Here is a 23,355-nt window from a genome sequence, read left to right as displayed (position 1 = left end):
CAGTATGTTTATTTACCTTCTTACTGAAAGGGTATTTCTGAAATGTTGATCAAACCATTGTATAGGATTTTTGTACTGTAGGGTCTTATTTACACAAGACTTCTAGTTCTATCCATTCTATTCACTATGCTGAACCTCTGTACTCTCTTTTTCAGGTATATATAACTAGAGATGCCATAGGAAGGTCTCGTTACTTTATTTATTATTTCCTTCATTATGGTGAAAAGGGAAACTGCATCTCATTTGCTCTGAAGCATTTTAAATGTTAGAAACTTCTCTAAGTTTGTGAAATGGATGGATGGGGGCCTGCTTTGCAATGCCTTACCTTGGCATTGAGTTTAACATGATGTTTTTCAATTTTGCTGATTTATAATAATGAAGTTTCTCTTTTCCAATGCTTTTTATTACTTGGATCTGTTATGTTATGCTGTATATTTAATATATTAACTCTATTTTGTTTTCTAATGTTTTGCATCTTTAGTGCTTGTTTATTAGATTTTTATCCTTTCTTTTTCTGCTACCTCATTATTGGATAGTGGACTGTAAAATGACTTAAATTTTTTTTTGGCAATGTCTAATTGTATTATAAGTCATCAACTGGCAGCAAACCAGATAATCACTGCAATATATAATGCTATAATCGAAACTAGAGCAAATTAAAAGAGAGTTTTGTGTTTATATATTTTAACAGATACCTGCCTTGAATTGCAGTCACAGTTATTAAAAAATATCTGTAACCAAATGTGCTAAGTCAGCTGAAATTCCAGTTCTTCTACCAGTCCACACCAACTTTCAGTAGTCAAGTACAAATATAATTCTTTATAATTCATACAAGTATTTCCATATTGGCAGACTGGCTCACGTCTTTGGACCTTGGAAGGAGGGTGGATGTCCTAGTTTTCTGTTTGCCAAGTTAATTACAATGCCAGTTCATATCAAAGTTTGCGCTGGAAAGAACCAGAAGTTCCTTTGGTAAAAAAATCTGTGCTCAGGTCAGGTGGTAGTTTGCAACAGGATCTACATCATACACGCTAAAGGACATGAGAGCACCTGCATGGCTTGTCTGGGTGATCTTCAGCATGACTGATAAGGACGATATTGATATAGTCTATGGTGACATTTATTTGTCACCAGAATTTTGGGAGACAGGCTTGAAGATGGAAAAAAAAAGGTAAAAGGGGTAGACAGTGTTGTTAAAAACTAGAAAACTCCTCCTCAGCTCTTTCTTCACCTAAAAAAAAATAATCAAACTGCAGCATCCCTTCTTCACTGTTCCTTCTTTTTCTTCTTTTGTAGTACACTAGCAGGACTGCATTTTGCTGTCATTTAGACCGTATTTGTGTAACAGTAGGCAAGGAACTCTTTACAGTGTAATTTAATTTGCACAGTTCAGCTATGATACTTGGTTCAAAATGATGGGGACGCTGTCTTAATAATGTAAATAATTCCAAAAATTAGGTTTGAATACATGCGCTCAGTTAATGCAGCCAAACAATTTGTATCAATCAATCAGTATTTTAATTAAATTTAAGTTGAGGGGAAAACTCAAACCAACAACACTAGCACTGTACACAAATTAAACGTCATTGTAATCAGGGCATTCAAGAGTATCAATTCATTATAAAGATGGAATGTTTTAGCAGCAATTTATCAAAATCTTTCAGACTAAAATACCTTTCATGGAATTTCATAAAATATTCTTCAGTCATTTCCCAATATTTGAAGTTTAATTAATCACAGTATCAAGCTTGTCCAAAAAGACACCAAGACTAAATTATTTAGGGAAAAATTAAGGACTCAAACCATTCAGTAATCTCTCAATCTAAATTTTTGTAGCATATTAGATTAAAAAACTCTGAATGATCCATTTGGGAACCGATTCATTAATAAATGCAGACTAATCAGTCAAAATGATAATGACTTCCTCTGAAGAGTCAAATATTTTTTTTTCTGCGTGCATCAAAATTCTTTTCTAGCAAGGCTATGAAGCCAACAAATAATATCTTGTTGTGTCACTATGGCTAGATTTTAGTTTTTTAAATAAGAACAATACCCATTGAGCCAAACCTTGACCTCATGTGAATTGTTACCTGCTCTAATGACATTATGTCATGTAAGAAGTTTACCTCTCACTTTTCTGCCATTGTCTCATAGTACAAAGCCATCTAAGCACTTTCATGCAATTTGTAGTCGATGGTCCTCTTAAACAGCATCTGTAGAAATTAACTTATTTTGGGGGACATGATGATTTCTCAGTGACATCTTTTGCCTTACAGTAACCTCTGGTCTTGTTTTGTGCAGCACTTTCACTTTTCACCTTCCACTGGGATTTATTGCACTGAGATGAGCAATGGCTAAAAGCTGGTCACTGCTACAGCTCAAGAATGGTGCCGGTCATTTCTATAATGTAACTTCTTAAGCATTAGTTCTCCTGATCCACATTCTTTCGTAATCTCCTGATTAGTTCTCCATGCACACAAGAGCTAATTTAAAAAACTAAAAGTCACCAGTAAATTATTTGTCTATTCTATAAAACTTCAGGATTTCAAATAATGTCCCCCTTTTTTTTGCCAGTGAAATAAAACCAGAATTGTAAAGTTCTTTTAGTGTAAAGCTAATATAAAAGTCTGACAGATGGGGCACTTGTGGGGTACAAGAGACTCAGGCTGGAATCTCTCCTCTGCTATTGTCTGACATAAAAAAAATCATTGTTCTTTTCACTAGGCTAGAACATAACTTTCTGCCTTTTCCAATCAGTGTTTATTTTATACAAGACAGAATGGTTCCACCAGGCTCCAGTAGGAAAGCAATCCCTGCTGGCATAACTGACAGGCTGCTGATACAACTCCATACGAGAGGTGATGCCCCAGTCTTGAGCTCAGTGTCATGAGGTTACAACCTCTTCTATATTCAGTTTCATGTTTCTATGAGCAAATCAGTGCACTACCTGCAGAAACTGCAGAACCAGTGATTTTTATGAAGTCTGTGACTGTTATTCTACGGATTGGGAAAGTTGTGTTTTCCCTTGTTTTGCCAGGCAATGGACCTGATGGAGTGTTAGTCTTAGTGTACCGTATGACCGCCCAGATCACCAAGAGTACCTCAGCCCTTCGGTTGTGAAAATTGTGATATGAACCTATAACCCATGGCCTGACAAACTCTGGTAAGTAAAAAGTTTTTAAAAATTAGTTTGGAGGAGAAGTGTAGTGTTCTTTTATCATCATTCAAAATGTGTCAAAGAAATTGTTCAAGCTGCATATAAATGAAGACAAAATTGGCAGTTGTACTGTAAGAAATATGTCCCAATAGAATATGCTGTGGCAGAAACTCACGATCAGTATCTTTCTCAATGGGCGTACATGTGAGGAATATGAGCCAGCTTCAGCTTTCCACAAAAGTCCCTCAGTTTTTCTTGTACTCCATCTTCTTTACAGGACTGAAAGCTCCATGACAAATAACAGCCCTGTTTCATCTCTCAGGCAACTTCTCTTCCTGAGGCATAGGGAATTTGAATCTCTCACATTTACATCTGAAATCCTCATGCTCATTACACACACAAATTCTAAAAACATTTGATCATAGCTTGATGGTCATGGCTTTAAATCTATCCACTTATTCATGAATGTGGCTTTCAGCCAGTCAAAATTTGATATCTGGGTAAGGGGAGTTGCACGGCCTGCATCTTGGAGCCCCTTGGCATGGTGTGCATAGCAGAGGTTTATTCTGATGGGGATTCCCATTTGTCTGGAAACTCAGTGTCTTCCTGGGGCTTTCCTAATAATGCAACATAGCAGTAGTCAGACCTTGAACAAGTTTTAAAAGCTAAGATTGCTCAAGCTAGTTCAAGCCTGAAAATTTTCGGTTCACTTGTTTTTTCAGTGCTTTAAATAGATTTCAATCAGATTCAGAATTAGAGGGAGTGTTTGAAAAATTTCCTGAGGAAAAAAAGGTGGGGTTTTTGGAGAAATTTCAATTCAGGCTTCTGAAAAAACTCATCTCAAGATTTTGATGCTGAGATATGACGTGCTGATGAATGATATAATATTTAGACTGTGATATTTTTAAACCATGAATGGCAGCTTCTAGGCTGATCCAAGCATATTTTTCTTATTTTGTGGATCAAAATAGCTCTTGTTTGAATTGTAATGAAACAGATATAGTCAGTCAAAAGAAGGAAAAAGAGAGGGAACAGATAAGGGGGAAACCAGCTGTTCCTTGCAGAAAACAGAGCACACAGTGTGATGGTAGACACCTGTTTCCAAAATATTTCATTATGGCACAGTTTGGGACTGTCTGATGTAAACAGTAATTATAGCCACTGGTGGTCCAGGGCTGAATCCAGTCCAGTGGAAAAATCTACCTTACTTATCATGTTTTCCTCATAGGAGACAGGGAATGGCATTTAACAGCAGGTGAGCCTGGACACCTGAATGCTTTTTCTGATGCCTGTGCAAGGCAGGCGCTTGGTCCCTCAAGCTGCTATTACTCTACCAGTGTAACACTTGAGAGGGAGACAAAATGTTCCCAAATGGCACCTGATTCTTAGGTGGATGTGTGAACACCTTTGTCTAAGTTGACTAAGATAAAACAAAGTAATAGTGATTTGTACAATAAAAATTCTATGGTTCACCTGAGGGTGAGTGTTGGCTCACTAGAGCAAGGGATCCCCACTCCTGAATGAAAGCTGTCAGTCCTATCACTTCTGCATATGTATACAGAGCAATGCCTAGTTCTGCAATCACACAGTGAAAAACAAACTTCTTAAGAGGACAAATTAACACATTAAAAAACAAATGAGTAGTTCATTTGTTTTGACAGCCACAGTTTATTTTTAATTATTTAGGAAATACTTCATCATCTAGTAAATCCAGGTGGAATACAGCATTACTGCCACACTAGGCTATTAAGCTTTAATCTCAATGAGATTTGTGAGTTGCTGTGGATAAATGTCTATGATAAGGTGCAGAAATCAATGTGCATCTTTTTTCTGTTGTCTAGTATTGTGCTGTTCACCTCTGTATGGAGGAATTATGCACAGTACCGCAAACATCCAATGTATCTTGAATATGGCTAACATTTGCTGGTGATGATTCTTTACTGTTGAGTGACCATATCTACCTGCCTGGGCAACAGATTGAAAGTACTGCTTAGTCCTTTTGCTTAAATGAATAGTTAATTTCAGAAATCCTAACTCATTTAGAAGTTGATAATCTGTCTTGTATTGTTTTGGGAGAGTACTTTTGGCTTGTACTGGGCACCTACCAGCTCTTGTCTGTTGAGAATGTGGTAGAAGAAACCTAAATGAGTCCTACATCATCACAGGGAGAATAGCCAACTGGCAGTTGAAAAACACTTTAGCTGCCTAATTCCCTTCTTCTGCCTCTCACTGTCACTGCAAAAATAGATAAAGCGGGATGCATATGAACTAAGCCTCTAATCTCCAAGCAGAGAGCCTTACCTTGGGATTGCAATGGTGTTTTCTGACCTCCCTTTTCTTTCAGAGGTTCCAATCTCACTGCCTGAACAGCTCTGCTGTTTGTGTCCAGGTCACAGCTTGATCTATAGAAGGATGCCAGGTTCCTCTTGATTTTTGCTATAACATGTTACAGGCTGGAACAGTGCAGAATTTGCTGCTGAAGCAACTGAGGAATGTTGAAGGTGGGTTGGGGACCTCCAAAAGAAGCAGCTGAGGGCAGGAACCACTGGGGCATCTACAACCAACAGTGGGAGAATTGGAGAGGAGGAGCACTGGCTGCACTGTGAAGATTTGGGAGAAATTTAAAGGGCAGGGAGAAAAACATTGGCAGGATTTTTAAGACTTGCTTAGTACATACATGTGGGAGAGACAGTATTTAGGGCTGTTTTTAACACTTTGCTGGTCATTCAGAACAGTTTCTTACCTGCTTTAAAGGAAATCAAACTTGCTTTTCTACAGGTAGGTGGAAGGAGATGTGTGTGTTTAAAAGGTCAGTATATGTAAGCTTGGAAAATGGAGTATGTATGGTTTGGGCCATTTAAAGACACGTTCCAGAAGAGAGAAACAACTACAGTGGAGAAATTACTGTGTGAAATCCAGGGCTAAGATATAAGAAAGGTAAGAGAAACTTTGGAACATCTGCTCTATTCTCCAGGCTGAGGTAGCATGACTGAGACCTTTTGGTCTGCAGTCATGGCTAGAAATATCATAGTAGCAGCTCTTGTAGCAGAAATAGACAGTCCTTATCTCACCTGGGATACAGAGTCATTTGAGAATGAGGAGAGGATAAATTAGTCCTGTATTTTGGACTCTTGCAAAAAGGCTGTGTGGCATGTGTCATAATAGTTCCTGGGACCTTAAGGTAAGATTTGCTCAATTTATTTATGGCCTTCCTACTTCCTAGTCCCTATGAAATTAACTGGTAAGATAACTGGAAGCAGAAGGTTCAAACGCCTCTCTACATAGGTCGTGTGGCTTTGACTCCCGCTATGTAGTGTTCAGCGTTCTTCTTTGTGGAGTTGCATCTGAAAACGTCTGGTTTGTTAGCCCTACTTTTAAATGAGGGTAGAATATATTTTGGTGAGTACTGCTGAACCACAATAGCCTACATGAAATGGTTTTCATTTCACTAGGTAATGAATAGTTTTACTCTCTCCTTCTACATATTTCAGTATGTGAAGATTCAATCACTCCAACACATATCCACAGCTTGCCTCAGTTTTCTTGATTGAGGAACACCCCATGCAAAAAGTCATTTAGGACTCTAACAGATGCATTGCTTTATTTAGGCATAAGCAGTCTTGTTATCTGTCATTTTGCAGCTGATGTGAAAACTCTGAATGGAGCATTGGCATTATCTGTTTGACAATGATTTGATGCAATACTACACTGCGCTATAAATTAGTGTCAGGAAGCAAAATGCTAATGATAGAGGCCCCTCTAAGCACTGGTGACTTAAATAGCATGTTTCTTTAAAATTCAACAGTGACTCACTCTCTTTTAAATAAAGCCCCTCTGAGCTATTTAAATAATGCCATGTAGCTCTAGTGTGTATTTCCTTTGATTCTGAGTACTTCAGTGTTTACTTGAGTAACTATCCAAACAAGCTTTTGAACATTGTACTGAATAATACCTTGAAACATATTACTTCGTGCAACAATTTTTTTAAAGAAAAGTTTGAATATTAAGTAAAATGGTCAGACTGTTTGCTCATGCTCTACAGTAAGCAGAATTGAAGCTGAAAGTGGTTTTTTGTTCTTTCTTGGAGATGATATCAGACATAGGTGAAGTCCTGAGCAGCATTTTAAATTTACTCAGCATATTTCAGGCCTCTGTTTTGTTTTCTTTCATGCAACCAAATAGGCATTGTTTAGAGACAATTTCCCATGATCGATGGAATCATTTTGCTCATGGATTCCCAGACCTTTCAGGCACACACTGACTGAGCACTGCTGAACTCCTTGGCACCATCACAGCTTAACCAGCTGAGGATTCAGACACATGCATTAGGAGTGTCCTCTTTGTTACAGTTTTATGTGTTGATGAACACTGCTGATGACATAAAAGTTTTTTTCCAAGTTTCAGTTGAAATGTTCTAGTTCTTTATATCTAGGTAAGTGTGTGAATATATCAGCTTTATGCTGCCTTTTTCATTCCTACACACACATCTCAGGCACTCTCAATGCTCTTCAGGACTGAAGACATTTCCAAGACAGTGCTATTGAAAAAGAAGTAATTGTTGATGATGGTCTATTACATTCTGCTAATAACTCTCTACCACAGGTATTATCTACACTTTGAGGGATATAAAGAAATGGAAACAGAGTCCTCAAAAAGAAGAAAGTACACCTGGTCTTTTAAAATATTTAATAGCAGGGTACGCTTCTTACTTTTCAGAACAAAACAAAGATTTTTGAGCAATATCTTTCAAAACTGGGCCTTAACAGATGACAAACAAATCCTTCCCAAGCCCAAGATCTTCCTGTCATCTATAACTTCATCTTGTTGAGTAAAAAAGTTGTGAGATGGCAAATGAGCCCTGCAGCAAAAGTGAGGGGAAAACAATAATCATCTCAAAGAGGAAGAATGCTCTTCTGTTGAGGACATATTATGAAGAATAGCTCTTTTAGCTGGCCCAGAAGTTGTTATAGGGCTTCTATCCTGAACACCTCAGGTCATTCAGGCATACAGACAGAGGCTGTAGAAAAGGACATTTCAGGTAATCATCACTTAAGCTGATAAAGGATTTATCATTTTAAAATAGCATCTAATCTGCACCTGGAAAGGAACTGGAAGATAGCATCATTAACTGATCATAGGTATAAAATAGCTTGTAGTAGACTCGCCATTTCTGTACCAATTCAAAGTCACTGAAAGAGAAGCATTAGTAGTAATCTGACAGAAACAAATCACCACTTTGGCATAATCTATCCTGCAGGTATTACTAATAAAATCCTCCCTCAAGTCTGAATTGTGGTTCGCACACAAATGGAAGTACAAATTCCCTTGTTTTATGCCAACTCCAGTTGTGAACAATAGCATGTCTGGAAATATTTGTATTATCGATCCTAAAATCCACTTGTGTTTCAGTGAGGAGGAAAATCTACCTACTTGTCACTTCCAGGCTAGACATGCATAGCTGAAGAATGACAAAACTGTTTCCCTGCACTTTCATATAGGGAGAATTCTTTGTTTATGCCAGCAGTTAAATAACCCAAATCATCCCCTTAGCACCCATATCAAAGGTGAAAGGGATCAAAAGATGAAAACGAACCACTAGGCTGGGTGCATTTCTACATGCTCTGTCTATGAAGCAGGACAGTATTTCCACTCGAGAGATCTCCTTTCTCTTTAGTGTTCACTTACTGTAATTTTTATACACTGAACATACAAGTTGTCTTCATGATCACTGAATTCAAATAATTCCTTGTGAAGAAACAAAGAAATATCTCTCAAGGGAGTATCTGTTCAATAGCAGCAAGGATAGCAAGAGCAGGGCCTGTGAGCATCTGAATTTGATAGAGTTAGGATGAATACAGAGAAAGGTATCAAGAAAGGTAAAGAAGATAGGTGAGGACAAAAAGAAAGAAAGCAGGAAGAGATAATACAAGAAAGGAAAATCAAGGGAATAAGAGATAAAAGGTATAACAGAAGAGTCATATGAAACAAATCCTCAGATGCCTGAGAGTGGCTGCTCACGATGCCACTTGTTTATTACTCCACCTTGATTATGTAGCACTAGCAGAAACCCTGTTGTCTTATTGCTGTGATTAGAGGCAAAATACAAACACTATGCAATTAATTTAAGGGAAAGAGATTGTAAATGGGTGCATTCAGGAGAAGGCAATGAATTATATTTCTTGTTCTGTTGTTATTTCCCTTGTTTCCCTCCCTACCTTAAGTGTACTGTTGACACCGCCAGTATTTTCAGCCTTGTAATTGTTTGCCCATTGCTCTGTCTCCTGTTTTCCCACAGCATTTTGACTAAATCAAACCTGAAACTGTTACAGATGTGGGAGAGAGGACTCACTCCTCTCCCACTGCAGATGCAAAGGGAATTAATATATCTTCCTTTGTCCTTCCACTATTAGTAACTGTCAGAAGATCATAATTGCTTCCCCACACTCCCACATTAGCAAACTTTACCTAAGGGTTTCACCAGATGATCCCCTTCTTTTCCACAGGTTCACCAGGCTGCTTGAGCGGCTTGCAGCTGAAGATGACTTTCCATCCCCTACGTGCATGCGGACCACTGTCGATGTGGTGAATGCGCTGCGTACATTCCTTTCAGGCTTGGCAAGGATGATATAGACCTTGGGCACAAACATACAGCCAAGGGCCACCGTGGCACTCAGACTCACTGAGAAACACATGGTGATTATCTTGTAGTTGCTTCCAAAATATATTGGCACAAAAGCCAGCCAGATGATGCAGGTGGTATACATTGTAAAGGCAATATACTTTGCTTCATTGAAATTAGCTGGGACATTTCTTGTCTTAAATGCATAAAAAGTGCAACTCAAAATTAATAATCCATTATATCCAAGGGGAGTTACAACACCCAAGTTGGTGGTGTTACAAATCAGGTAGACCTCTCGGATGCTTGGGTAATCATGCATTATATCTGGTGGCTCCATTATAAAGAGGGCAACAATTATGCCTAATTGTATACATATCAAGATAAATGCGATAACCAGTTGGGCGCAGGCACTCATGAACCTAGGTTTCTTTGTACAGATTTTCTTCTTGCTTCCAGCCAGGATTCTTGCAATGCGGTTGGTTTTAGTTACTAGAGCAGAATAACTCATAGCTGGGGAGAGGCCGATGCCAATTCGTTGAAGATAACAGTAAATCTGTTGAGGTTTTGCAATGAGACAGAAAGTGCACAAGTAACCCAAGCAGATGCCAGCTAGAATGATGTAGCAAAGTTCTCGGCTGGATGATTTGACCACTGGAGTATCGCGGTACATTATGAATATAGCTGTAACAAACAAGGTGGCCAGCAGACCCAGACATGCAAAAACAACTGCTGCAATTGGTTCAGGATCACCCCATCTGAGATACTGGACTGGGATGAGGTCACAACCTACAGAAAAAGAAAAAAAAAGAAGGTAAACTGAAATATGTAGGAGTGAGATTCTTTAGTGATATAGTTACAGGTTTTCCGGATATTTCTCTTCTTTTTGTCTTTCAGGAGGGTGCCATTATAATGAGTGTAGGCTAAGATTATGTTAATATAATGGCATAATAAATACATTTCAGTGACAGCTTATTTCAGTAATACACTTCATCTGGAATATAACATGATGACTGAAAAAGTGGCCAAGCTGATTAAGATAAGTACCTCTCACAGCGGAATTTTCCTTTTAAATTCTTTTAAATATAGTAATTTATGAACAAATTTCAGAATCAAGTTGCGTTACCTCAGTGCAAAATGCTTCAGGGTTGTCTGCATACTATATGCACTTAGAGGACCAGATGTCAATCCTACTAATTATATTGTACACTGTGAAGGATATTGGTACTTGTTTAATGATTATAAAGAGGAATCTTACAGATTCTAGCTGTCAAGAAAAAGAGAATGCTTCTTTCTTAGATATGCTACCTTTTTTCTAACAAAAATTTTCTAGGATCAGAGTTGCAGATAATAGGTAATTTGGGATGGCACATCCTGCTCACTTCTTTATCTGTCGTTCATCCTTTTGAGAGGAATTGAGGAATTAAAAACCTCACCTAAATCATGAAATTAAACTGAATTCAATAAACTAGTGTCAAAGCTGAATTAGCAGTGCAACCCATCTAAGGATACTTGTTTTTCAGTCTATGTATAGGTTTTAATAAGTTATTCTATGTACGCATGTCATAGGAATTCAAAGAAGCTTTTCATTCCACACTGTGCAGATCAATGGACAGGAGTAAAAGCTGGCAGAAAACTTGTTGCTGGCATCCCTCCTTTCTTTTTGCACTGTACAGCCTGGATAGGTGTGGTGGGTTGACCTTGGCTGGACGCCCGGTGCCCACCAAGCTGCTCTATCACTCCCCTCCTCAGCAAGACAGGGTGGGGAGAAAATAAGATGGAAGAACTCATGGGTCAAAAGGCTGTGTGCAGAAGCAAAGCAAAACAAAAGATTTATTCTCTACTTCCCACCAGCAAGTGATGTCTAGCCACTTCCCGGGAAATAGGGCTTCAGTATGAATAGCGGTTGCTTGGGAAGACAAATGTAATAATGAATGTTGTCCCTCCTCCTCCTTTCTCTCAGCTTTTGTTGCTGAGCAGACATCATATGGTATGAAATATTCCTTTGGTCAGTTTGGGTCAGCTGTCCTGCCTATGTCCAAGATCTTGCCCACCCCCTGCCTACTGGTGAGGGGGGAATGTTGGAGAGACAGCCTTGATGGTACGTGAGCACTGCTCAGCAGTAGCCAAAACACTGAGGTGTTATCAGCACCTTTCTAGCTACCAGTAATTAACTCCATCTCAGCCAGACCCAATACAATAGAAATAAGGGGGGAGGACCTTGGTGCTCTGGAGTGCAACTTCCTAACAACAGTAGACGGGCTGGCACTGCCAGGCAGGGCAGGACAGCAGGAAGGAGATGATGGAGTGGAGGAAATGCAACTAAAAGCTTTTATTTCCCCTACATTTGTATTAAGCTTCACTAACCTTGATTGAAAAATTGAAATGACCTCAAGTTTAGGGTTGTTGTAATCAGGTTGCTGTCTCCTGGTTAGGTCAGACAGAAGGGTGTCAGCCTGACTCAGGGGGGGTCATGGCAAGGCACTTCCCCCCCCACCGTGGGGATGGAGCGCTGGGTGCTCACATTTGTATTTTCAGCAGTGAGGGTAATTAGCACTGTCTGATGGGCATCCGGATGCCAAGAAATCCCAAGTAATTAGGGAACCTGGGACCTCAATGACCTGATGGACAGGAGTAAATGTAGACATCAGGACTATAATTTGGGAATTTCTATATGCTAGATCTACTCTTTACCTTTTCCTTTATTTTAAGTGGACCTTAAAGTATTTTCCAAATCTGTCACTGACATTGTTAGTAGTAAAAATAATTTCATTAAATGGTATGGCTAGATATTAGACTTAGCTCCTCTCTTCTCCCAGTATTTCTGTATTCTATACCTCTACACAATTAATATTATCAAAAATATAATACCTAAAATAAGGTGGTATGCTCAATAGTTTGTGTGGCAAAAGTACAAGGCAGATAGTTCTGTATTCTTGCGCAAAGCAGAAAAATCAGAAGAATTAGGGTAAACAAGTCTTTGATATTAGTGCAGTTAAAGGATACAAATTTGTAGTCACTCCAGTGTCACAGAATTGTCCTCTTGGTTACTAAATGCAGATTAATTTGCCATCCATATTTTAACTGCTTTGGTGTGAAAAGCTTTCTGTTGCAAAAATAAAATTATTGCCACGTCTTAATGTAACAAAGACATTTAGATTTTTTTGAAACACTCATAGGATTAGTTGATGATACCTATTTGACTCTTGTTGGTTTTAAAAGGGTTTACTTATTCATTGTGAGGAAGACACTGTATTTCATTCTGACTTCATCACATTTAATGTAGCACAGGAATCATATCATTAAAATCAACATTTTATACCAGTAAGAGTGGTGGAAGAAGGGTGGAAACCAGAAAGTGTACTCTGGTGTGTGCAGATATCCCCATGTGGGTTCTTCCCCAATAAGTTTTATGAGTAAGGGACCTCTAAATGTATTTCTGATTTTACCAAAATCTAATTAATGTTTTGGGGAAACAAATTGTTACCAGCTTCTAATACTACTATATATTCTTGGACAGGAAATTTGAAGAGAAAAGGTCTTTATCTGACAGCTGGCCTTTACATGCAGACAATGATAGAGGGGCTGAATTTTGCTCAGTTTCTAATGTTGCAGCAGAGGTGAATCATAACCAAGCATTTCTCATTAGTTTCAGACTATTTCATGCCTTCCTTGCTTTATTACTCTTTTTACATTCTCTTAATAAAATACCTGAGAAAAGAGTTGAAAACTTGTCCCATTTTTCCCCCCCATCACTGGGTATACTTTACAAGGAGAATGCTAAACTGTGCAATGATTTATTCCTCAGTCAAGATTTAAGGACTGGCTAGTCTTCATAAAGGAATGATTGGTGAGGTTTTCATATAATAGCTTTGCAAATGGTTTCTGACAATGGCACTTTGCAGAAAGGGACAACTAGATCAAGTAAAAGAAATATGGGAAAACAGCACTGTTCAGGTTAGGTTGATGGCCAGGATTATACCAAGGTAAAAGCAGAGAAATGGTAACACAAGAAGAACTCATTCCTAAATATGTGCATGCTCAGCTGTCATTTCGACAAGTTCCTGCCCCACAGCCCACCTCTTACACTTCATCACCATATCCAAGCACCTGGAAAGTCTTCTGTCCTAGCTGGCTCAGAAACTCCATGCGGAACAGAGCCAGCAGCCTTGTCTTGTGGTCCCTGCGGTGTGCTGAGGCAATCCTTGGCTTGTGGAAAGGCTGATAGGAGCCAGTCCATTTTTGGAGCAGGTGTAGAGTTGTTCTACTCTGTGCTCAAGAGTGCACTGCTTCTAGGACCAGAGCCCCAGTAAAATTGACATAAAATTGCCTCTATGTTCTTCTGGCCAGAAATGTAGCAAGTGGGAGCAAGGTACTAGATATGCATATGAATAACAAGACAAACAGATATAAAAAATCGAGTCCCATTTGACATGCTAGGGAAAGGTTTTCTGAAAGGAGCATCAAAAATCACCAACAATTTACACATAAGGATGTATAAGGATCTTCTGGGGGAAAAAAAGGTTCTGATATTTTGGAAAAACATCGAGCTACTTCAGGGATGGGCTAAATTGTGCCATAAACACGGAGAGGAGAAGCTCTTGAAGGCCTGACCGCTGCCATAGGTCTATTAGTACCCTGTGCTCTCTCTGTAGAGGTGAACTTGTCACTTATTTCTGTTCTTTTATACGGCGTTAAAATTAGTTCATCTGAGAGAAGAGTTCACAGATATGAAGCACTGTATTATAGTCCATATTTTCTGGAGATTTGATCTTGACACTGTTTTAATTTGTTATTATAGCCTTGACACCTAAGAGACCTTACCATGCCTTCAGCATGTATTAGCTTAGCAGTGAAAATCCCTTTCATGGTAGGCAATATAAAATATATAATTAAACTAGTTCCAAAGGTAAACATGACAGACTAAGGCTTGTGAATAGGATGTACTCTGGAAAGTGAAGGGAATTCAGTGAAGTCTCTTAAGTCAACATCATGAGCTAAAGCTCACTGAATCTGCACATGGAGACTAAAACTGGCAGAAAATTACTGCTGGTTTAGTAAGTCCTAAATATTTTTCACTGGGGTTTGGCATCCTAAGCAGTGAGTTCAAGACATTGACAAAAGACTTGGTTTTCTTGGTAACTTTTCCCAGACCCTTTCAAGGATAGCAGAAGTCCAAACACCAAGGCTGAAACCTAAACGACAACCTAGACGCATTGTAGCTGTGAATGAGAGCCTCCACACAGGATTTGGCACACATTATTCAAAGCGTACTGATGTGATGCTGTTAGATATTTTATATTAATGCTTCTGAATGTTTCCCTATTTATAATCCCAAAAGATGGGAGAAAGGATATCTTGAGTAATTATTTGGGTATTCACATATGGAGAGCTGAGATGCAAAACTATAGGAGCCAGAATGCCGTTCCCAGGCTGGCACATTTACTGAAACCATCAGCAAGGGCAGGTTTGCACAGCCAATGGATACAGCTGAGGGCTGTGCATTTCTCTTCCCTCCACTGTGAATATAAAGTAAAGAAGGTCTTTGAGGAATAGTGGAGTGGTTGGCAAATACTTCTGGACTTAAACCCATGAGTTTCTTCTGCTCAAATTGAGTATGTGGCTCAGGCACACTGGCCATACTAATGTGTGAAGTGGTGCTGTAATGTTGCAAACACAATGCGTGGGGAAGAAGGGGAGTGTAGATTGGAAAGCACATCTTGATACTAAACCAGGAGGAAAAAAATGACTTGGTGTGCATGTCAGGATGGTACAGATAAATTTGGAGAAAAGGAAGAGAATGACTAGTTTTTTGTCCAAAGAGGAGCCTGGTCCCTGGGGAATGTTGCATGCATAAGCAATGAAACTGAAATTTGTGAGGAAATAAAATATGGGTGGCTAAACATTCCCTTTCTTGCCTCAGCTTCACTTCTAGATGGAGATATTTTCCAGTAACTGATTTAATCAAGAGAAACTCTTCCTCCCACTTGCCTTTCCCACTACCTTTGGACTTCCTGTACCTTTCTGTACTTCAGAACTCCAATGTCTTTTTCTGTTCTGAGAATAACTTAGTTTTCCTACACATATTGCATCCCTTCTGTCTTCTCCCCTCCTGCATCTGAATTCTGATATTCCACAGGTGACTGAAAAAGAGGATTAATCTCTCTTCCTTTCTGTGAGCAACATCCCTGCCATTACACCTTTTATATAGTGAAGTTTGTGGTGCAAAACTGATGCTCGTCATTGAGCACAAGAAAGATGGAGCAATGTTTTCTTGTGCGAGCCAAGAAAGGATTCCAAAAATGGTTTTATCCAAGTTCAGATCTCTGGCAAACAGTGAGGTGCAGCTCCACGTTGAAAGCCTTCTCAGGCTCATGGCTGATATATTCACAGGACTCTCATCTGAAGGTGATCATGCAAGGAAGACTTATTCCAATGAGCTTTTTATATGTGTAGCCTTGTGGAGCTGACATTACCTAAGACATGGCTTTATCAAGCAGCAGAGACATAGACTGCTGCAGTATCAGATGTAGGGACATTTCAAGGAGATCGGTGTGCGCTTTATAAAACTGAAGCGAAATTTCCTTGCCAGAATACAAAGTACATCTCCCTCTCCTTACTTTTTATTCACATTTATTACTAAATCTTATGTTGTAAACAAGATTGAGAGGCAGTTTTTTACTAGCTGCAAAAGTTGGGACTATAAATATGATTGTTAAAAATACAGCTCAATATATTTTATGGATAAGCTTGAAAAGGTTTTTTAAAATCTGTTTTTGACACAAAGCTAAATAAGACAAGATCCAGCCACCATGTGAATAGTAAGTTAGGTGGGGACTACAGAGCCATGAAGCTATGGTGATGGGTGTCCTGTTAACAGGAGTGCATATTTTATCAGCTGCGTTCATGGAGGCAAAGAGGGGGTTCAATTTCCAAATCCTGCCTGCTGAATTTGTGCCGGGCTGAGGAGCAAGGTTTAGATCTCCTGAGGAACATTACTTGACACTGATGTCAAGGGGTTGTTTTGTGTGCATATTGACTTCGGTCCCTATAAAGGCATAAAATGCGTGTCTAAAGCCAGATGAATAGTTTGCGAAATGTAGCAGCTCATGTAATACACAAAGCAGTTGGCTTGACTAAAAAGACAACTACGGTCCTTTAAAACAATCAGAGCTGGATAGGAAATCACTGACTCATCCTGTAAGAGCTTTCAAGGTGCCACCCCATCCTGCTCTTCCATCCTGAGGGCAAAGTAAGACCTTCAGCGGGTAAATCCTTCCACAAGCCCAGACTGGTGCCTCACCTGAGGCATGGAGATCTGCACACCCTGGGGACCCAGCTCAAAGCACGGAGCCCGAAGGCCGATCTGGTGGCTGTTTGCTCCACTTTGCCTTACATATGGTGCTTACAGGCTGATTACTCAAACTTCTCCAGTTCAATGGGCAGTTCCCATCACTGGTGTTTCAGAAGTGGGTCCTCTGTTGATTGGATGAGGAACTTGGAGCAAGTTCCCTCCTAACTGACTTGTAGCAGCTTCTTTTCCAGCTGATCTACATTGGGTAAGCCTCAGGTGCCCAGTGAAACAGAGATGTGAGCTGGGATCTGGCACAGCTCAAACAAGACCTCCACTGGTTGAAGAGTTGACCATTTGCACTAGTTGACCTCCATAAACTGACTAGCCTGGTGTGATGGCCTGGTCCTTCCAATGTGGGTTTTGGAGGCTTCTCTGTGCTGTGGGACACGTGGGGCCGGGTGTCTTTTTCTCCCCTTCTCTGTTGTCCTGGCACAAGAAAGCTTCTCCTGAGATGAGAAGGCTTTGCTGGCTGATTGCTGAGGGCTGGGAGAGCAGAGCTGGAGGAGCACTTGCAAATCCATTTTATTGCTGTTTCAGTTTTCTCAGTTAAAAGTTTTTTTCTCAGAGGAAGTGTCATGTTTGACATTTTCTGAAAAATACCCCATCAGCTCCATGGCTAAATGATATTTTTGCAGTAATTAGATAAGCTAGCTCATATATTACAGCAACGCAACATTCCTTACCAGGGAAGGATTAACTTTATATACAAAAATCTGTCTATAGGCCAAGCCTTGCCTGACACTCTTCCACATCCAGCAAACTGTTTTTTCATTGTCTTCCCTCTCTTTCACCTCAAAAATTTCTCCCATTATCCATAGAAATTATATGCAAACCAAGTCTGTGAGCTCTTCTGGAAAAAAGCCTGTCTCTTCTCCCCTTGGCTATACAGAGCCTGGCACAATAACCTGATCCCTGAACAGCATTTTGAAGTGGTGTGTGCTCTGAGCATTAGAATACTTGAATTCTGTTTATTAGTCATAAAAAAGACAGGCTGTGGGATGCAAATGTTGGAGTAATTTATCTCTAAAGTAGCCAAATTGGTATTCTGCAAGAGCATAGAGATCTATGCCATGGCAAGAAGAACATGAACTCTGTTTTCTAGCAGACTTTCTGGGGAACGAAGAACTAATGCAAACCTATGTCTGTTTGGAGCACTCATGCATTTAGCAGCAGTAACTACAGCAACTAGTTCATAACATTTTCAGATTGAAAAAGAAAGTATTGCATGACTCTTCTGTACCTGCTTGGGAGGAAAATAAAACTCTGAAATTTGACCTTCCTTAATAATTTCTCTGACAAGGACTTAATTTCTCTACTTGTTTGGGGAAGGACAAGATCTGCACCACCAGTTAGATGTTAGGACATGGTTGAATACAAAACCAAGATTTTTTTTTTTTATTTCTAGATCTAGTAACTCAGGTCTTTAGAAAGCAGCTAAATTACACCAAGGATTCCTGGATCAGGTTGAGGAGACAAGACAAGTAGAAGCCTCAGTTCAAATTTCAGCTTTAATCCCAGGTTCGATCTGACTGAAACAGTCCTCATACTCACTTGCATCTGGCATTTGTTTCTTCAGCTCAGCAAATGAGCATTTTCATGGACAACATAAGCACAGCCACAACTCATTTACCTGTGAGGTCGTCGTTGGGCCAGGAGCCGAGCTGGCAGGCTTTGCATGTGTATTCATCAAATACATATTCGTTCTCTTTACAAGGAGTGCAGGTCCAACAGCAACTTACTTCTCCTTTACGGATCACCTGAGACAAAAATTGACATTTGGTTTAGCAGCATAAACACACATTCATGCTGCCCCAGTTGCTAATTTATTTTTTTAATCTCTTTTTGATAGAGGTTTTTTTTAAATTTTATTTTACAGGGAGTTCCTTTTCATGATATGTTTCATTATAGAAAATATGACACAAGTTCTCAGTTCTCCCATCACGTACATACCAGAAGAAAGAAACCATCAACCCCACACAAGTATAAGTGGAGGTATAGGATGACAATAAGATGTTTTTTCCCCTCTTAGAATTAGCAAACCTCAAAATTTCATAGATGGCAATGTGCCTATAAAAGGCAGCACATGATACTGAAGGCATATAATTCACTCCATTGTAGTCCATACAGGGAATCATACCAACAGTGTTATTTCCCTAAGGGTTCATTACCCAACAATTTTTGGGTGCTTATTTTTCCTCCAGTTGTAAGCGATTTGTTAAAAGTGATTTTTTCCAGGCATCAAACTGAACATGTCTTTTCCAGAATTATTTAATTACTGCATTTCTAATTAACATTTAAGAGTGAGAATGTTATCTTTATCCATTTTAACATCTGACCTGATTTCTCATTTTATAATTTACTGGCAAATGTTATTGCACGCTCATGATTGAGATGCAGATTTTTCAAGATCCTTGTTTATCATCTTTGGGCACTGAAAACATCTGTGCTTCTTGTCAATATGTCTTTCTTTTGAAATAAAGTATTCCCAGTTTCTCTGCTCTTCCCAAACAATTTATAAACGAATACTCCCAATTATTGCATAAGAAGTAGGTTGACTTATGTATCTTTTGCAATGATGAATTTAGAAGGTGGCTTCAAAACCAAATTTCTTTACTGCAGTTTTAATAAATAAAAAGTAAAGGAGTGTAATCAAAAAGAATTAGATTGCTCTTTGCAACGCTGCAGTGAAAAATGTGTAAATTATATAATTTTCATCAGCAATATGGGGACTTGAAAACTTCAATTTTGGGGTTTTGTTTTTAAAATTGTAGAGTATGAAAAGAAAAAAAGCCACACCTGAATAGTTAAACTGGCAGAAAGGCCATGGGAGCATAAGTGATTTGCTCTGTAAGTGTTGAGACTAGAGCTACTTGCAAAACAGAATATCTGTCCTCCAGAAGAATTCATGTCTTGGGATTTCCTTCATTTTAAACTTGAATGAAAAGTTGAATAAATGACAAAATTTCTTGTGTCTGGGAAAATCAATTCTTAGAAAGCTTGTACTAATTTTTGGACACATATTTTGGTAAACTTGTTGCATTATAAAATTCCATAATTTTACAATATATAAAATACTCAAGAAAATGAAATGGCAAAATAGAAACCATTTTTTATTATCAAAATACCTAAGCTTTTTATGAAAATAATTTATTTACACTTTTCTGTTAAACTTTTCACCAAATCAACATCTTCTATAAAATACTTGGATTTTGACAAATCTGTCAGAAAACTGGTACACTGAACATTTCTTATCCAGAACTAACTGGAGGTTAATCCAGAGAAGGATTATATATTCTTCTCTGGGAGTCAAAATAATTGTTCTTCACTACTCAGAACCAGGTCAGACTTTTTTTTGTATTAAATTGCTTAGTCAGCTATTTCTTCATCCATTTATTTTTCCTTTCTTGAACAATTGTTTGCCATAGCTCTTAACTGTAAAACAATCTTTTCGGTCCCGTTTAACAAAAATAATGCTCTTTAAAACAAAAATTATTTTCCCTTCCCTTTGTCGTCTGGACAATCCTTTGAACCTGTATTTATTTAAATAATCATACATCTACACTATTTCAAATGTATAGAGTTGGGTTGTGTTTGGATTTTATCAAGTCCTTCAAATGGATGCACCAAATGTTGCTGAATGTTGGGTATCATTACACTGAATGTTTCAAATTCCTTCATAATAACTCAGTCCCACAGAATTCCGCAGGAAAACCACCACAGAGCTTGGTAGGGTCAAGCTCTCCCCATCATCTGTGAAGACCATGAAGATAAAGGACTATAAGTAAACTTTGAGATTTATAATCAATAACCTGATGAGAAGCCTAAAGAACATTTCAGACACTGGACTTCAAGCACGTGTCTAAGTATGTGTTGAATTGGCTTCATAGTGAGGAATCCTCTTGGGAGAATCCTTGAGAGCATGGGCAGAAGGTGGAAGGAGACTGTGTTAATGAAGATCACAAGATACTTCCCATTACCTGTGTTGTGGCAACAGATCATAAAGGAACTCAGAGTCTCTCCATTCTGAATTTATTATCTGTTTATCCACCTCTGTCCTCTCCCATATGTGACTTTGTGGCTGGAGCAGGCTAACATCAGACCCCTGTTTAGTTACTGTGGCAGTAACTCACCCCACCTTCCTTTACGTGTCTGCAGAAGATATGTTCTCACCTGAACCCGCTGTCTTGCCTGGGTGCCTTTTACCATCAGGGAAGAGAAAGAAGTGTTTCTACACCAAGATTCATCTCAACTGTTTTCAAAGCCTACGTGAGGATGAGATGACTCCTGGTCTAGAGCAATATGTTATTTCCATGGTCTATAAGGAAGTTCAGAAATCTGGTATAACTATATATGCCTGCACTGAAGACATACACATTTGGTCTGATGAAGGTCACTTACTGACTGCCAAAGACCAGTTAGTGAATAAAACATGGTGACTGAGTCCTAAAACTCTGGAAAACTCAGACTGCAGAGATTTGCTTTGTGTTGCAGAGCATGGTCAGCCTCCCATCACCCCCTCACTGAAGCTGCTTCCATGTTTTGCAAGCATGCCATGTTAACACAGGAGAAAAGTGATCCAGCTTCCAATGACACCTGTCAGAAATTACAGTTGCTTTTTTTCAGTCTGAGCCACTGTGTTGTCTGTGCCCATCCCCTCAACCCACAGGCTTTTATATAAATGACTGCAAGGTAAGCTAAGGACTTGCAGCATTTTAACTGTTCTGCAGTAAGTGTCATGGGATGCTGAAGGATAATAGAGTACAATTAATATATGACAGATTCATCTACCCTTCTTACTTACTGCAACATGGAAAGGGAGGAAAGAAATATAAAAAAACCCTAGGAAACAAAGAAGCAGTAAACCAGGTATGATTAAAAAAAATCTTACCTACATTTCCTAAAGTTCTACATACTGGTAGTTATTGATGTTGTCTGATGATACAACAGACTTAAGGTCTGAGTAATAATGTTCCAATCTAGGTGTCTATGTCTAGCCCTGAAATTGTAGCAATTAGTATTTATAATTTACCTGCAATTGTACTGACAAATCCCAGACAGGGATTTGCACTCCACTGAATCAGATGCTGTAAAAATATGCAGAAAAAAAACCCCAAACAATACCTGTTCTAAAGCATTTGGAATATAAAAAAGTCAGCAGTTCACAGATATAGGAGTAGAAGAAAATGGCAACTCATGAAAACAGTGAGATGACTACGGTGTGAGTAAGGACTAAATACATAAGTCTGTACAATTTAATTAAGGTGTGGGATACTGTCTCCATGTCAGAGTCAAGAAAAACTTGCTTTCAAATTTCAAGGCTATGCATTCTACATGACTGAAGTAAATGGAGAAAATATTTACCTTTATCTGGCCTTTTTCACAGGGTTCACTGCACACAGATCTGATGATATTATTTTTCTCTGACCATATTTCATCATCATCCATTTTCAGCTCACCATTGTCCCAGCTGCCAACATTGATATAATCAAAGTAGTCCTTCCCCATTTTCTTAAAATTCATGATTTCGTATCTTTGGAAACACAGAGAGGAGAGATAGCTGAGTTGAGGAGAACAGCACAAAATGTTTCAAATTAAAGGAACACTCTACAGTCGAAATCAAGCTTGTTGAAACAAAGGTGGCAAAATTTCAAGCATTAAGCTTGCCCTTGAGTCTCTCCCAATATTTTTTGTAATACCATAAACTTTCTTTTCCTTTGCATTTTAATTTGTTTTCTTCTATCACCACAAAAGTTCTCTGAACACTTTGGGGTTAAGTGACTGAGCTTCTGAGAATAACTGTATTTACTTAAGGAAAACAATGAAATGAGCCAGACAGGGTTCATCCTGGGTAACTTTCAGCACCGAAGCTAACTGCATAGGGAACCCTAGCTGTCCTAGGCTCCCTCTATAGCAGATGCAGAGAAATCTAAACCTCTAATGGCAATTCCCAATGCTAAGTGCTCCTCACTGTTTGCAGGTGCTTTATCCCCTGCTGAGAGAGGAAGCCTGAAGACAGCTAAGCTCCTCAAGCGAGGTAGAAGCAACCTAGGCCTGTGGGATCAAAAGAAACTCCCTGTGCTGTGAGACTGCAAGATGCAATTTGGTGTGGCACCCAGAGAGGAATCAGGCATCATTCTTCAGGCACAGACTCCAGGACTGTGGGACTTGCTGGAGGCCTCAGGGAGATCTTCTTATCAAGAGGCACCTTGTAGTCCAGGCATTTGAAGA

The 23,355-nt window shown here is 39.0% G+C and overlaps 1 protein-coding gene across 1 annotated transcript in view; it reads right to left on the bottom strand.

The window, feature by feature from the left end:
• Positions 1-23,355, bottom strand: part of GRM5 (glutamate receptor, metabotropic 5) — a 267,627-nt gene that overhangs the window by 15,146 nt on the left and 229,126 nt on the right. Inside the window, exons 6-8 of the mRNA XM_010578251.1 lie at positions 22,489-22,657; positions 18,758-18,884; positions 9,623-10,562 (exon numbers count right to left, since the gene is read on the bottom strand). Coding sequence (XP_010576553.1) covers positions 9,623-10,562; positions 18,758-18,884; positions 22,489-22,657 — 1,236 coding nt within the window. The remainder of the gene's footprint in view (positions 1-9,622; positions 10,563-18,757; positions 18,885-22,488; positions 22,658-23,355) is intronic.

This window comes from Haliaeetus leucocephalus, unplaced genomic scaffold (genome assembly GCF_000737465.1).
Source record: "Haliaeetus leucocephalus isolate CR32 unplaced genomic scaffold, Haliaeetus_leucocephalus-4.0 Scaffold616, whole genome shotgun sequence".
NCBI classification, from domain to species: Eukaryota; Metazoa; Chordata; class Aves; order Accipitriformes; family Accipitridae; genus Haliaeetus; species Haliaeetus leucocephalus.
The sequence above is the reverse complement of the archived record's forward strand: the minus strand, read 5'-3'. Positions and strand labels throughout refer to the sequence as shown.